Source organism: Barbatula barbatula (genome assembly GCF_947034865.1).
Source record: "Barbatula barbatula genome assembly, chromosome: 2".
In the NCBI taxonomy this organism is placed as follows: Eukaryota; Metazoa; Chordata; class Actinopteri; order Cypriniformes; family Nemacheilidae; genus Barbatula; species Barbatula barbatula.
Window position 1 is genome coordinate 26,298,988 of NC_136767.1, and position 17,905 is coordinate 26,316,892.

General features: G+C 37.8%; 1 protein-coding gene across 1 annotated transcript in view; it reads right to left on the reverse strand.

The window, feature by feature from the left end:
- The window catches only part of srrm4 (serine/arginine repetitive matrix 4), a gene marked incomplete at its 3' end in the record, with an annotated part of 39,581 nt that extends 22,553 nt beyond the window's left edge, over positions 1-17,028 (reverse strand). The window contains exon 1 of the mRNA XM_079475545.1: positions 16,374-17,028. Coding sequence (XP_079331671.1) covers positions 16,374-16,504 — 131 coding nt within the window. The 5' untranslated portion in view covers positions 16,505-17,028. The remainder of the gene's footprint in view (positions 1-16,373) is intronic.
- Between the last annotated feature and the right edge of the window lie 877 nt (positions 17,029-17,905).

Sequence of the window (17,905 nt, forward strand, 5' to 3'; positions counted from 1 at the left end):
TAAAAGGCAGGCTCTTTTCGTTGTGATATTGATACTAATGATGGGTATACGGAGGGAAGACGAGGCAATTAAACCATGTTTAGTCGAGACGGTTTATGTACATGCACATCCAAACAAAAGATGCCTTCCTTTTAAAAGGCTAAGATGCATTTCAATTTTCAAGAGAGTCCAGAAATTATATATCTTCTGCATGACCTATTATCCCATTACTGACATGAGCATTAAAAGCAAAGAATCATGGAAATTCTCAAAAGAATAAAGCAGTGTGCTCCAGTTATCTAAAGTTTGAATTAGAAAAGAGACCATCACACAGCTATAAGTCCAGGAACAATGCAGACGAAAGATTATTGTGACAATTATAGAAGTTTCACTATTCTTGAGTAAAGCAAACACACTCACACTAACAGCGACAGCAGATGTGCTGAACAATCCCACGGGCACCCTGCATAAGGAAACATTGGAAACGTGCAGCATTTCCTGTCTACTTGTGGAAGTAATTCCAAACGTGTCCTGAGGGACGGTTCTTGGATCTGCCCCCCTTCTGGATGCAACTTTCAGAAAACTAAAACTAATACAAATCAGTTATCAGGAACTTTGAACGAACACATGGTGTGTTTAACATGTAGCTTCGTAGATTTAAGACATTGCAAAGAAAAGCACACTTAATACATTCTTGCCATTGGCTGTCCAGATGTGGGCTGAGAACACATCCAAAATATGATTACAATGTCAAACGCAATTGTGCAGGATTGTTTATGAACATATCGCTGATCATCACATCACTAATAGGTCGAAGTGCAGATTTCTTGTCGCCCTTAATTTGACTTCATGGATATTTAGTGGGATGCATTAAAGTCTTCGACTGAAATTAGGGCTGTTAGCATCCAGAATAAATGTTTGTGTTTACATAATATGTGTCTGTGTATTGTGCATATTAATTTTGTATTGACAAACACAAACATTAATACACATTTAGGAAATATTTACATATGTTTATTTATAATTATCAATACTTTAAACTACATCAAATGTTTTATCAATTTATATTTTTCTTAATGGATGTATATGTGTATGTTTTTGTGAATATAAAATTATTATGTACATTATGTAAATACACTGGATGCAAACAATCACGATTAATCGCTTAACAGCCCTAAGATATACGGGTATATTTTTAAGATAAGGATGGTTAAAGAATTTCATCAATCATCTGACAAAATGCACAAATTATGTTTTTTTAAAGAAAATTTAATTAAGGTTTGTGAATGTTTTTTATGCAATATATATTTTTTCAATTCATTTACTACCATTAATTGTAGCATTTAACAACATTAGTGGCCCTAATGGTGAACCTTGCTATCTAGATTGCAGTATCAGTCCTAAACAAAACAGTATCAGTCAACCGCTAAACAAAATCAGCCTATCTGCAACATGAGGCCTACCGCCTCTGCTAAGAAAATAACCTGGCATGGCATCATGGGAAAAAGAAAATCACAGCATCAGACCTCATTATCTCCCACCGACAATGTCCTCACTAAATCCCAAACGATCAGTGAAAGGTAATTGATTTGTAGAGACACTTTCAGAGTGAAGGGAAGAGGAAAGTGAGTAAAGCTGGGAGGATATAGGCAACGAGACGAAAATCTGCAAACACCTAAGCCGAATTGAGAATTGCCTATCCTATATCCAACTCTGCACGTAGGCATTCCTGAGGGATACAAGTGGACATGAAAGATTTAAGTACAATCAGCCTGATTTAGCAGTCCTCCTGTATCTGCCACATTTGTTCTGCTCAGCTGGAGGTACGCAAGAACGGCACAACAACAGAAGGTTACAACCTTAGCCCCGAATCACAATTCGAGTCTAAAACCACGTGGAAAACGCGAGCCGTGCCCTTTCTCTAGTCAAATGACCCGCGGTGCGTGTGCGTTAGTCTGTAAAGTTGAACTACTTTCCATCTCAATGCCTACAAAAATGTGCCCACCGCAACCTACGTCCTTCTTGGGAAAAATCCACCACACATCGAGAGGAAAGTCATTGTGAAGACAAGTGAAGTTGGTTTATTCAATTATTGCACCCTAATGATAAAATAGAGCAACATAATGGTTTGATTAATTTCCTTATCACGCTAGGCACAAAGAGTAATTACAGCCGGGTCCACTACTCTACCAACCACCCATCAATCAAATTAAGCACTCTTCACTCCTTACCGTCCCCTCTGCTCGAACAAAACAAATTACCCCTCTTTCCTCTCTCACTCTCTGTCGCACTCTCTCGCTCCGGATCAATTTTGCTTCAGGGCATGGAAATAATGCCAAGCAAACTCCAGATGTTCACACAAATGCACACATTCACTCAAGCCAAAGACCCCATACAACACCCTGAAAATTATTCTGTAGAGATGCAGTGTGGGAAAAGGGCACTGTTCACAAGAAGAAATCAACAGCTTACCACTCCAACTTCGTCCAGTGCAATGGTGGGTGAAGCATGCTGAGGCATATGTCAATGACTTAATGGATGCATACGGAGCATGCCTACTCAGTTTTTCATTTTATCTATTGCTTGCTTGATCTATAAAGTAAACTAAAAACACATGCATGAAGCATTTTTGCTATTCGTTTTGTTGTACTGTTGGTTCAAATGTATTTGTAAGGAAGGGGAAGTCATTTAAACACATCATAAATAGGAATTCTCAGGAACTTGAAGCTGGCATTAACAAAATGACCATCATCTCTAAGTGAAAACAGATTCTCTTGAACCTCCTGTATTGAACACAACTATGCTAAAAGCTCAGTCATGCCTTGGAAGATTTCCGAAATCATGGAGAGTCTGCTGGAAGAGCTTTTGTTTGTCGCCAACTAACCTCTCTATCGTATTCCAGTAGATTAAGAGGCACGTGGTCTGCACTTGAATTATGGGATTAGAAAAAGAAAACCTTGAGAGATCAATATGACACGAAAGACACCCTATTTGCAAGTATTAGTAAACAAATGTAATGTGCAACTGTATGTGTAACCTCAATTGCAGGTTTAGTCTCACTCCTTCTAGGATTTGCATTTTAAAATATGTATGTGTATTATACATACTATACTAAAGATGCTACGAGACTTTTAATTGTAATGAAAGATCTGAGGAGGTGAGGAGATTAAATGGGTATCTTACTGTCTGTGCACCTTTAGCTCTCCCCTGTGCAGCACGTTTCACAGCCTTTGGGACACAGACCTCAACCAATCTCCACCCCATTTCCCCATTCCTACAGACACTCTTCAAATTCCATTAGCTTTACAGCCTCCCATGCATTACAAGCCAATTTATTTCATTTCATTAACTTCTATCAAAAAGCCTTCATGATTGCAGGGAGACAGAGAGAGGAGAAGGCAGCTAAGTACAAAGAGTTCATCTCCAGGATGAGAATAAAGGAGTTAATCAAAGATGTTCTCTCCTCATTGCCTTAAGTAATGCAATATGTTCTAGGTGTATTTTGGGATGAGAAGACGTCTTCAAAATCAAATGAAATTATATTTTTCTTTATGAAATTGAAACCAATTTTCAGTTTTTCTTGCAATGTGATATTACGTTCATGAAAATTAAGCTTCAATTCTCAGTATCGCAGAATATCATAAAACCTCATTCACAGCATTGCAAAAAATATTGGTATTTTATACAGGTAAAAGAAAAAACATATACATGCGCAATTGTAAAAAACATATTGGCAGTTGACAAATATACAGATGTGACATAGCAAAAATTTGACAACAAACAAACTTAAAAAGATATATATTTCTAGATTTTTATATAAAATATAGAGAGATTTATCTTCATTGTTCGATTATTTTTCAAAATTTTAAATAAGAAACAGTTACCGAATATTTACTTTACCATATGTGTTGGGCCAAACTAAATCCATGTTGATTTAAAAAAGAAATAATACATCAGTGTGTCCCGACAAAGCTCTTTTCTAGTGAATACAATACGATTTTCACATTGCAGTAATCAAAATAATGTGCTCGATTCTCACAAAACTAACATTGAAAAAGATCTCTATGGTCCTATGTATTTATTTTCTATTATGTGCAAAATTAAATTCCTTTTTATTTGAATAAAATGTGACCTGAATATTTCTTTGTGAGACACCGATAAAGAACAGTAGTGATGTAGCGTCTTCAACACGGGAACTGTAATGCCTTTTATAAAGTCATAATTAACAATGCTAATCTCACCCTCATCGACACATTCTGGTTTGTTAACAACGAAGAACGTACCCTGCATCACGACAAAGCCCATCAGCTAGTCTGCAAATTACTCTCCAAAATCAAGTTTGAGAAGATGAGGCTTTCTTTGTTGTGCAATGATTGAAGCTAAATGTTCCTGTAGTGGTTTGTGATAAGCCCAATCTCTATGACACTTCCTGTCTGCCTCTGGGGGAAGAAAAAAATGCCTCACGATACACAGCTTATACGCGATGAGCCAATCAGTAGGCACACTGTAGCTAATTACAGTGAAAGAGAAGCGTGGAGGGCGGAAGAACAAGTGTCAGCTGGGGTTGCTGATTGGAGTGTGGCATTTCTAAGGGTGCAAAGGGTCCACCATGAACACATCAGGAATGGTTCACTGCAACACATTCAGCTTCTTACCACACATAATTCCATTGAGCACCAGGCTGAGAAGTGGGCCAGTTGCCACCCAGAAGTAGCGGGCCGGGGATTTTGATTGAAAAGATGAGAGGGCTGGTCCAAACCTGTGGGCTTCATTTAATACACAAAAGAAGACAGATGGCTCGGCTTGAGATGAGAAACCTGTGATTTGTACTTCTTTCCTGCATGTGGTTTATTTGCGAAGATTTTTTCTACATTAAGGAGAGGGACAGGAACGTAGCAGGAAGTCTGTATGATGGAGGCCAATTAATTTCAGGCGTGCTGATTTGAGATGGTTCAGGAGATGAGCTAGGACCGAATACAGTACAATTTATTTCAAGTTCATTGCTTTTTCAACCAAGGCTCTGAAAACAAGAGAGGTAGTTTTCAACTTCAAACTAGAGCCAAGAGAGCAATGTTCGCGCAAACAACATAAATCTGAAAAATCAAATACTAATAATAATTTATTCGTACTAGTTATATTAGCTAAGAAGAACCGCAAGACACATTTTGCTTTCTAACATGGCTATCCACTTAAAGTGGGCAAAACACTACAGCTTTTCTAGGGCAGTGATATGACTCTTTCTCACACTGTGATCATAATAGTGTACATCATTTTAATCACACAATCATGAATCAAAATATTTGTTTAAATACTGTTTATTCGTGAATGTATACAAAAACTGTGTAAAGGAAAAAACTAAAGAAGAACAAAAGAAACGTATAAATGAAAACTCTGAGAGTTAGTTAGCATATCTGAGTTGAGCGAAGAGGCAGACAGTGAAAGTCTGTACAGTCTGTGCTGTCTGATAAAACTGGCAAATGCAAATAGAGCTTATTATCTTTAAATTGCACATGCCTAAAAATAGAATCACAAGCAATGGACCCTGCAAACCAGCCCCCTAATGTGACACTGGCAAGAATTTCATACACAGATCACGATTACATAAAAATACTTCTGAAAAACAGAATTAGGGACCATTAGAAGATGATTTAGTTTGAGAAGTTTACAAAACCTTTTCACCCTGTGAAGTTGGACGTGGACGTGAGCTACAGAACACGACAAACAAATGAGTTCAAAGCATTAATTGTGTTGCATAACAACACATGCAGTGTGGACACAATTTAGAATCCATTGTCTTTTGGTGCTTCACATCGCGTCCGGTGTAGACAAGGTGTTAGATTCATTTAAACCAAAATCGTGTTTATTGTGGAAACAGAAAAAATGTCAATGTACACCTTCTGTGTAATCTGCTGTAGCTGTATAGCGGTGATAAAAAGGTCCCCAATCAACTTCCCGTACAAACCATTGTACTAAATATATATTTTTTAAATCAAGCGTTTTTCATTGTATATGCATAACAATTGTTTAGACTCTGTGTTGTTGGGAAGTTGATCTACGTATTTTCCTTATGGTGAGATAATCCGTGTCTCTTCTTCAGTAATGAGCGCGTGCTGACATAGTATATGTGTATACAGCGTTGAACCAAACGTACGGCCAACGTACTGTGCAGTGGAGCACGACTAAGCAGCTTCACACTGAGACTCAAAATGGAAACCACAAATCATTGATTATTTCAGTCCTGACTGAGTCCCTCTCTTGGAGGAGAATGTCATTTGTGGAGAACAGTGCCAGAGTCGTTAAACCAAACCCCACCAGAGCAGCCTTAATTATTCCAGCCTATCAACAATACACTATCTGTGAGCAGGGAGGTTCATTTTGCTACAGCCCTGGGAGTAGACTAGCAGAAAACCCCTAAGGCATCCCGTTTGTGTAAGTGACTCTACGATTATGTTATAAAATTACACAGAGCTGTACAGTGCGACAAATATGTCACACATGCTACAAAAAATCGGTCTGTGGTACGAATAAATGTAATAGTGTAGCATGTGTGAGATACAGTTTGGCAGGTGTATTAGAAAAACGTTAACATACAGCCTTGTTACAGCATGAATAATTCTTTGAAAATAAGACAGATGTGTCCATCTTGAGGTGTATTAAATAACTTAACGTAATCGCTGAGTCCAATCGATCATGCACAGACACAGGTGTGATATTTACATGAAGGGATTTAAATTAAGGCTGCATCTCCGGAGAAAATATTTCACTCACTTTAATCATGCACGGCCACTTAATAAAGTAATTTTTTCCCTATATTCCACATTGATAACCTGGCAATTAAGTCTTCTGGTAAAAAGTCCACATGGTAAAAAATGCAACCAACTAAAGCTGAGAACTGAACTTTAATTGCTACCTCAAATTTTAAAGTAAAATGAAAGTGGTGGCAAAATGTCAACCCGCAGTGATACGTTTGCAGATTGCGTCTATTCAACCACTCTGAACGTAATTGCTGATGAAGAACATAGTCGAAATGAGAAATTATGGTGATGAGCTAAACAGATGGAAAAATATGTTACTGTATAATGATGACATTTTTTTACAGTGCGTCCATATTTTCATAACTGTTATTCAATGATCACTGTGGTAATTATGCTTTAAACACATGAAGTCCTCCCTGAAAAAACAAAGACTAACATCCGTTTCTTCCCATTGGCAAGTCATCTGCATGCGGCTGAAATGCGAGATGTAGCGGGGCCCTGACGAGAGCCAGATACGGTAATTAACGTGATGAGAAGCTAAGAGGAAGAAGCAACAGTGTCATTCCTCGACTCCACATCCACTCCGCTACCCCCTCCTCATATGGCCTTTGCTATGCAAAACAGCTCACTGAATAATTCACAAACCTCGACTTTTTACGACTAATCAACACATTTCACCACAGCACTCTTTACAAAATAATAAAATAAAATATGGATTGGTTTTTGGAGGGCATGATGAACCATTTTTACATTGAATTCCCTTTTTATGGACAGCTCTATACTTCCCACAAGAAAAACCACTAAAGGCAATACTTTTTGGCCAAATTCCCCCCCCCAAAATTCTGAAAACATTAAATATCACAGCAGCCGGACGTCTACCACTACAACACTGAGCAGCAACAATTCAGTATTTCATAAAAATCCTGATAATACAGTTTGATGCAGCAACGAATATCTTGCAATATGTTCAAGAGGTGAACTGTTCACTATTATTGGATCATTAAAATCCATTGTTGCCAATGCAATAAAGCTTCTTACAACCTCACTTTTCAGCATTACTCAACAACCACTCTCAAACACACACACATGTACGCACCTTCTTGCTCATTAATTTGACACACAAGGTCTGATATGTCCTCCCCACCTGTGCTCTGTTACGGGGCAGATGGAGAGAGGGCCCCATTCTGAGCAGGACTCATCTGTCTACTTTTTGAATTACAGTAGCCAAGACTGCTCTCTCCTCTGCGAGAGACTGCAACCGACTGCGCATCAAGACTGCTTTTTGGAGTTGGATGCTACTTACAGTGGCCCGTGTAATGGCTGCCTGCTGACACTGTTCCGCATGAAAGGATGGGAGGCTGCTGGGACATCGACAGAACACATACATACGGAGACAGGCCTGTGCCACCCAGTCTAGTCCTTTTAGTTTCTTATCTGCTGTTCTCAATTTGTAATGAATGATTTCTCACATTTTATGATTCATTTGAGGACATCTGGGAATACAACTGGATCATATAAAATCATTCGTCCTTTAAAATAATTTGTGCTCTTTAAAATAAAATTTTGTGAACTTTATAATCTTCACAAACACTGTGTGGAAACTCACTCCCTGACGTTTTCTTAATCTGTGAGTCTTCATTAATGAAAAAGTGCACTCCCTCCGTTCAAGCAAGCAGGTACAGAAAGGTTATCATGTGGATGACCAATAAAAATGCTGTCATCATTTCCTCTAACCTTATTATTTAGTACCTCATCACTAAAGAAGCTATTTCCATTTTATGTGAGGGAGGATCGTTCAGTTTGCTGAGTCTCCTCATGAACATCCACTCAAGGGCAAGTGGAGAGACCTAAAATCTACAAAACACAGCAAGATTTAGTTAAATCAAGTGTATACGTCACTTTTTAAACACAATATCTCAGTCAAAATTAGCCATATCTTCATTATGGACCAAAATCAAACAGGGACTCAATAATGAAGTTCTTCATCTAAAATGCCACTAATCCAATACATTCTATTTCTGTACTAAGGGGTAAAATATCACTGCCGATCTTATGATGTCTAATTAATTTGTTTGTTATTATTCGGTTTGTAAGTATAAAATCCTGCTGAGGCAATCAAATGAAGTAAATATCATAAACTTGCACAAGCTTAATTAAACTCTGTCCGTTCAATTAGAGGCCTTTCAAAGAAATGACCAAATATTGCAACACATGCTTCTGAATGCTTTAATGACATTAAGCGGAAACTAATGAGAAAAACGACGGCATTAATATTACCTTTTAATTGGAATTTATAAGAAGCTAATGTAACCAGCTTAATTAACATATATGATGCAAGTATAATCGAAATACACAAAAAGTATTTATACTTACTGCTAACTTTCTATGCTAATTAAAAATGAAACACGATCAGCCACTTGAAAATGAAGAAAAATATGGATGCAATTCCAGAATGATCACAATAGATTCATATCTTTTACTTATACTAGAATATCTTAATCGTGAAAAATAAAACGTTATTTATCCAACCGTGCTGAACATCTTTTATGAGTATACCAGGCAGGGGACTTTTATTCTTTGAGTTTATGACATTATTTTGCCCTGTTCTTGACGGCTACTTTATGCTAAGTCATTCCGAAGTGTCAGTCAAATTTCAAATTGTCTTGCTCTTAAACCTTTTCTCTTGTGACCCTGACACTTTGAAGCTGAAAGAAAGAGAGGATGAAAGAATAATAACCATGATTAGTTATACAGTTTCCCTGCAGATTTTGACACGGAGAAAATTTGATATCAAAGCAGCATACTGTAGATCAAGAGAACTGCTCTTTTAAGAATGAGTTCAGAGGATATGATTATGATGTTTACTGTATTACATACATAGTTATAATTATAAAATAAGCAACAATGTACAGAAATAGAACACAGCAGACTGAAACACACGAGACAAGAGAAACATATTCATATCTGATGTACAGTCTCATTATACCACATAAATTAGCATATGACTTTTCAAAAACACTCGGCCCTTTGCATTACGACTGATACACTCTTGTGGCAGCACAGTATTCCTTTTTTTCATTCAGAACTTGAAACAACAGCTAAATTTCTTTCCTATTTACAGGACTTTAATGTTTTGAAAAGGCAATAAAAAACACTAAAATAGATATCAGTTCAGAAAGTAACCTTGAAAAACTTTCCAAAGTCTTTGAAGATACTGTCTTTCAAAAGCTTCATTTTCACTTTGGAAGAATTTAAATGTTTGTGGAAAGTACAAGGCTTTTAAAATCATTTTTGACTGGCTTTTTTATTGGAAAGTGGGGTTAGTGTTGAGTGGTTAATCAGTTAGCACAAGAGAAAAACACTTTAAAACATCCACACTGTGGGAGAAAATCTCTCTAATGCATTTCACGATGCACCATAGCAGCCAAAGAACGACAGCAAACCTGTCAGCTTTGGTTTTTGTAATAACTGCTCAGCCGAATCTGTCGGCTACTGAAATGTCAGTGGCAATATTGCTCATTCTAAGAGACCATCACAATTTATGGAGCGCCTCTACAGACTGCATCCTCTATGAGACAAAATTGCACAAATTTGATAGATTTGACCCTGTTAGACATCGTTTGCGAGCACACATATATTGGAAACCTTATGATGTGAAATAAGACTTTATCTTCTTAACTTGTTGTAAAATGCATTCAGGTCAACTCTACATTAACTTGTGTACTTGCATTCAACTGAGCACGAGTCAAGAAATATGCAGCCTGCCTGCAAATGCATCTTGCAAAACATCATTATAATTCTGCTCTATTAAACTTTACACTTTTGTTTTGACAAAAAAAAAGTAAAAACAGGCAGCCAAGGCCAATAATGCTTTAAAAAGCATATGACAGCAAAAAGGTTCATTTTACTTTCCTTTATTCTAAAATACTGATTAAGAACTTTCATAACATGCTTTCAAGAGACAGTACTTTCAGAGTAGAAGATAGTTGAAGCCTAAACATCTGCTGTGCCAAAGAGTGAAGGCGAGGAAATGTCAACTTGAGGAAAACTTGTCCTTGACTGCAAGATTGATCCCTAAATTGAGAGGTGGGAGAGTTTCATTCACTCCTTATTGCTATCACCATTGTGCAGTGACTTTCCACGGAAACAGTCCCAGCCCAAATGAAGCATCAGTTATGCAAATGGGAGCAATTTTGCATGAGTGGCAGATCATCTTCCTGAAATGAGGATGGGCAAGAGACGGAAATGAAAAATGAAGGGGAAGCACAGAAGTGGAGAGCTAGCCAAGCTTGAAATGATTTAATTTAGGTGATGAAGGTTTGACTTTGATAAGTTTGCATTTTAATAATGGCCCTTGATCACTCCAGGGGTCCGGTGGGGAGGAAAATAGTGCTGAAGCATGTGAGTACCAGGACTCGATGACAAGCTGATAGACGGTTACCTCTGCAACACATGATAGCTTGTAGTAAGATGTCCATTCCTACTTGTCGAATGTTCTGTTTGACACAACCTACAGCAAAATAAGCCTCTGAAATGGCATGTGTTCACTTTAATGGAGTTTATAGACACATGACCGATTTCAGCGTGTAAATATATCTGGGGATGTTAATGGGACTATTACTACTTTTACATCTCTGAAAGTTTTTTTTTGTTTGTGACTTTTTTGGAAAATTAAAATGTTGCTTACCTGCTTTCATTTTGCTTTAATATGTAAAGCATCGCACTTCAATGGCAGCCAGCGTATTTCTAAATGAACATGGCTTATTCTTACATTCTGACCAAAAATCTCAAAGAGTTCTTGTTGCAGTGTTACACATTAGTCGTTTTGAAACTGATTGACAGCAATTTGGCATTTACAGACTTGTTTTTATTGACCTTAATAAGTTGACGTTAACTCTATCCTGCTTTTTTCATGAAAGAAGACAAAAGGACTGAAAATCTCAAATAATCTGCTAATTACTGCCTACACATGCTGCCAGTCAAAAAACGGGTTTTGTCCTTTAGTAAACATTCAGGCTGACAAGATGGTTGAAAACTTTAATTTGCCTGCTCTCTCTCACTGTCGCTTCACTATGCTGTGATGCCATTTGCATGAGCATTGTAACAATGTAAGAAAACTAGCTTTTGGATCTGTGCACAGTAGACATTTAAATAAAAAAGATCCAGTTAACAAATTCCAGTCATACATTTTATGAAATACTGTGACATTTTACATGAACAGTTCAAAAATATGTTTTTTCATTTCAGCATTTCAGCATAAACAAGCAAATGCAAACTGTTTCAGAACTCTTATCACATTCATGAACTAGAATTAACTATTAAATGACATTAATACTGTGTCCTTCCTCACATGGAACTTTGTTACAATCTATAGCTAAACTACAGAATCAGGAAAAAATGTCATGGCTTAGTCCCACCACAATTCTGACAGTCACAGGACTTTCAATACAACACATCTACTGGAGAATGCAGAAAAAATGTAAGAACTCTGCATCTCTTATTCACTACATAATGAAATTATATGAGACAATGAGATTACATTAGAGCTAAAATCCTCTGAAAAGAACTACTGTTTAAACTTTGTTCAGCTGAAATGTATATACATTTTATTCAATTATTTATCAAGGTATGACAAAAGTGCATAAGTGGATTTATGCTCATTAAATATTGCTATTATTACTTCATGAAATTGGTATTGCTTGCCTAAATGTATGCAGTGCTGTGCCAAATCTTTATGGTTTATTCATCCTTGTAAAATTACTCCAACATATCCCCAGGTTGTGCCTCGTTCTCATTTTCCTTAATCTCTCCAGTTTTTCAGTGATTCACAGGTTTTAAAGTGCCTCTACACATTAAGGTTTGTGGACCACACTTGGGGAGGGCAAAGGAAAAAAATACAATGAAAATTACATGAGGATGAAGAATAAAAATGGTGCTTCTGGCTTAGTCTAAGTCTATAATAAATCTATAATGCATATAGACTGTTTTTCACACCTGTTGAGGACACAACATGTCGACAAATATTATATTAAAAGCTTTCTCACTTTTCAATCAGATGATTTAGCATCAAAGTCAATACACATTCTCCACATCAAGACCATATATTGCATTTCAACACGTTCCTTGTGTTCACAGCTGTGCCTTTCATCTTAATGCAGACTGAATGTTCAATTCACTTCCGAATACAGAAAATGTGTCTCCCCTTGAGAAGCCCACTACCTCTTAGATGATGTGCTGGAATGTTTCAGTGGCTAGATTTTAGTAGAAACTATATCTGAACCCTGGAGGCCTGGCAACCATATCAGCATTTCTACAGCTCTGCCGTCTATGAGCCAGAGCTCAGCTCCAGGGGTTACAGTCCCTTACGAATCCCCACCCAGCCAGAAAAAAAATGGACAGAGTTTCAAACAGAGAAAGAGGTATAGACAGAAAGAGAGAGGGGGGATGGCATATGAGAGCAAGAGAAAGCACGCAAAGTAGTCTTCTAAAAACAAAAGAGGTAAGATTATTGGATTATTTGAGGTGTAATAACTGTGAGATCAATTGATTTAAATCAACTGAATTGGAATTAAATGGAACTGAGAGTTTTGATTGTCTCGTACATGATGCCCTAATGCATGAAACTCACAGAACACTGCAGTTTCCTTATGCTTTCAGCCTCAGGCCAAGATCAAAAAATGAACGGATGCTATAGGATTTAGTTTGAATCAAGAAGCTTGATTCTGACAATGCCTGTATAGCTTATACAATTTTATACAATTTTTAAAATGTTGTACAGCCACATTCTCTGGTAACTGTCCGTTTCTAGAACTTTAAACAGGTCGACTAGATTAAAGAGGTAAATATTGACGTAAAAAATAAATCAATGACAAATGAATCATTAAACAAAATGCATGTTCAAATATATTGTTAAATGTGACCGACTGCATAACCTTTAGAATTTCAATTAGAATTTTTGGAACCTTTGGAGAAAAGTGCCTTCCCCTCCTAGTCCAACATCAATTCAACCCTCTGTATTTTCAAAGAACTCATGGTTTTACAGAAGGTCCTTTCAAGGGCTTCTTTCAATGACAGGAGGTCAATTTAAAAAGCAATTTCAGGTTAGTTTAAAAACGACAAGTTTATTTTCTGCTTGCCCTAAGGACAACAGTTAATAAGGGTAAAAAAGCAACGGTGAACAGTGATTTCTCTCTTGCATGTGGTTGCAGTTGCATTATAGTTTCACGTCATCTCTTTATTCCTACCCTTTTTAAACTAGCATCTGCTGGGGTAAGAGGTTCTCCCCCATACCCTTTATCCCATGGGCCATCTGCTTTGTAACCCCAAGACAAACACACTTACTCTCTGCCAAACTAAAACCTTCTGCATTTTTAATGAGGTTTTCACAGAGAAGGACAGCTTGCGGAGCTGCAGTGGCCTGAGGCAGGACCTTCCGGCTTCATGAGAGTGAACTTATCTCTCGCCATGCCAAAAAACTCTAGGGGTACAGAGGAGGATCTGAATTTCCCCTCATAATTTCTCTACGGTGTAGGCTCGGTGACACAAGAAAAAGTCAAAGGAATATGAAAACCAAACATGAAGTAGTGAGTGGGTAAGAATGCATAAAACAGAAGGAACCCTTATAAATATCTAATGTTAGAAGTCCATATTAAGGGCTGAGTGTACACATTTGTGGCTAGCATTTTCCCCCAATAATAACCAATAACAAAAAAAATTCAATTAAGAAAACTTAAACTAATAAGCTTTATAAGACACTGCATCTGCATTTGTTCAACCAAGAAAAATGCAATACTTCTGTGATATTCATACAAACAGTATTTTACATGTAAAAAATGCATTGTCTTGCCTGTGGTAAAATGAAAAAGTTCGCACATGGCCCTAGTTGAAACGGCGACTTTGGTTTAGCTGTAAATTTGTTGTCATTACCCACGTTGTACACATCAACATCAATGTCAGGTGAGCCCTGAAGGCTGGGTAGCCTTACAAATATGTAGATTGTTGGATGGAGAGCAGAAGAGACATTAGAAAGATGCAATGTACGGAAAGCAAATTCAACAATGTAAATTCTTATTACACTAAGTAACCTTATTACACTCGTAAAATATTTAGACTGATCATTTTTTATTATTATAATGCTGAAAAGAGAATTAAAGGTACCGAGAATCAGAAAGCATCAAGTTTCTTGGTATAGACTTTTCGATCAATGTTCACCAGACACTATTTTAATCTTTGACCGACTAAAAACCATCAAATAGCCAGCTATACAATCACGATCCACCCATGGAAAAACAGCTGCTTCAGGTTAGTGTCTCAGGGAAAAAGTTGTCAAAGCAATGTCTGATCTCAGTTTCCTGAGATAAAAGACAGCAGGATGGGAATAAATGATACATGCACACGAACAGAAAAGTGAATCACAAATCGGTTACGCACTGTTAACCGGCATAATGAGTATGGAGTAAGGCTTGATCTTGGTTAACAGGAAAAGACGAAAAGGAAAGCATCGCCCTGAAACGCAACAAAACATCTAGCACTCTCTATCTGCCTGTTTCTCGCCACGTCTTTCACGTTTTCTTCCTTTCGACACACTGCCGTGCCTCCTAATTCAAGAGTGAGAGAGAAGGCACTGAGATGCTCTTTATGTCCTAACCAAAGGGTATGATGAAGGGCTCTACTCTGACTTGATTCATTAGGACTCTGTGTAGCCTCTCGCTCTGCTGTGCACTTGTGTGTGCACAAGTGAAACTGACTGGCCTCCAGTGAAGGACAGCCAATGATAAATGGAGAGAATAGGCAGAAATCACATTCATCCCTATGTGACATGAAATACTATTAAAAGAGAACACAGTTAGCTTCACCAGTGTAAGGTTCCACAGATTTAGCCATAATAATAGTTTAATCCATGTATTGTTCATCTGATCTATAAAAACCTGATATATTATTTAAAACTTTCCCCTGTCTGTTTAACCAGTTAAATCAAAAGTGACTTACAACAAAGCAATGCTATTCTGGTAAAAATTTAAACACACTTAAAGATACAATACAAAAAAAAACAATGTACAGCTATAAATGTTCACCAATCACATAGTCTTACATGTGCAAAATCACTTAATATTAATGTTTTATACGGTGTCTGAGACCACATCAAACTAACCATTTCTCAAGTATAGGACAGCAGGCTAAAATATTTCGGTCACACTTGAGTATAGGGGGCAATTCTCGCTATTAACAAACCATTAATTACGACTTTTAATAAAAATAACCTCTTCATTTGTTGCTTATTAATAGTTAGTAAGGTAGTAGTGTGTAGGATTAGGGATGTGGAATATGGTCATGCAGAATATGTGCTTTTTAAGTACTAATAAACAGCCAATATGCCAAGTTAATAACAACTACTTAATAGTGAGAATTGCCCCTATACTGAAGTTTGACCAATATGTCTTATCAGTTCTTAAAAGATAAGCAAAAGCCAAACTAAAACTTCAATGTTACAAATGGTTCAACACATACTAAAATTGCCCGAGGGTGTCGAGGCAAAAAACAGCACCTTTAACAAATACAGGAACCGCTAAAATATTTAAATAACAATTGCCAAGATAAAGCTGTCAGACAACACAAGAAGCCTCCGGCTAAATAACTCACTTTGTCACGGCTCTCCGTGCGGTGATGCTGGCCACGATGATGCTTTCCGGTCGCGGCATAGCCACGGCTTTAAACGTTCCCATCCAGAACTTCTCAAAAAGCTGCTTCTCTCCCTGAAATACACCCTCCATGGCTACACAATCTGACGGACGGAGACCTGTGCCAGAAACGAAGTCACGGAAAGACGGGCTCGCGATGTAGTTTCACCGAATCCTGGATGTGGTACCGAGGCTTTACCCGGGAGCTGTCCAAGTTCTGAAACCAAACGAAGACGCTTCTTTTCGTTGTATTGTCGAGAGTCCGTTTAAAGTTGGTTTAAGACTCCGATCGTCTACCTTCGGCTTCCCCGTCAGATTCACGACGCCGACGGACGTTACGATGACCGTTACAGCGGGCAGCTTCTATTAAATTGGCTCGTCTTTCTCTGCCTTTTTCCTTTTTTTAATAAGGTCGCAATATAATATAAACTCCTGACGGTTAGAAAAGCTTTTGCAAGCCCTTTGTTTTAAATGTATATATAAACTGCGCCGAGTGTGAGGCGCACAGCTGTGCGTAGCTCGTGCGCGAGCTTAAGAAAGTGCCCGGTTGACGGTGGCTTACGCACGAGCCGGAGCTATGTGAAGAGCACAGTTGATGGTGGCTCGTTTTGTTGCATGTTACTCGTGACGTTAAAGCGCAGAAGACACAGGGGGGCTATAGGTCACAGGCAGTGGGACCATCCCACCCTTCTTACCCCCTCTCTCTCTCTCTTGTTCTCTGGCTAGGACAAAAGATGTGCCTGTTGCCTTAATTAGCATAATAAAAGAGGCAGGGGTCGGCGCAGAGGCAGCAGACGGAGCATGTGTCAGGCACAACACTCGAGAGGCAAAGCATTTCCCCCGTTCAGCCCTCCCTGCCCCACAGCCAACCTCCCCCCTCCCTCTCACTCAACAACCACCTGTCACAAAAACCCACCTGCACCTGCAGGGTAGAACGTTGATAATAGCGCAGACAAAAGCGGCGATCCACCTCATAGCTTTTGGCTAACAATGCAGATTGCATGTATGCAAACTCTTCATATTAATGCGATTCTTTCAATTAGAGTTTATGTTAAACTACAATTCGAGTTATGTTTGTAGCACATATACAATTTAAATGTATTATATATATATATATAAAAACTGTATCTAATCTGGTAGAATTTTTTAATTCAATAAAGTGTGTCCAAAGTGATGACTAGTAGTGGGTTATGGTTATGTTCCAGTAATGACTGGAACATTTTAGCAATAACTTTCATTAATAAATACAGAAATCTGAGCTTGTGTGATTTACATATATTTCAATACCAACGATTTTTGTATAGGCTAACCAACCACTACCTAACATAGTTAACGTACAAAAAATGGTTTGGAATGCTGTAGAACTAAAGTTACTTTATAGGCCCTTTTCACAATTACGTCATTCAACGTTCGCCTTTTCGCAAAGCAGTATATCACAACTTCCGTTTTGCAAAAAAATGAAGAAATTCAACAACAGCGACTGAAAATACAAGT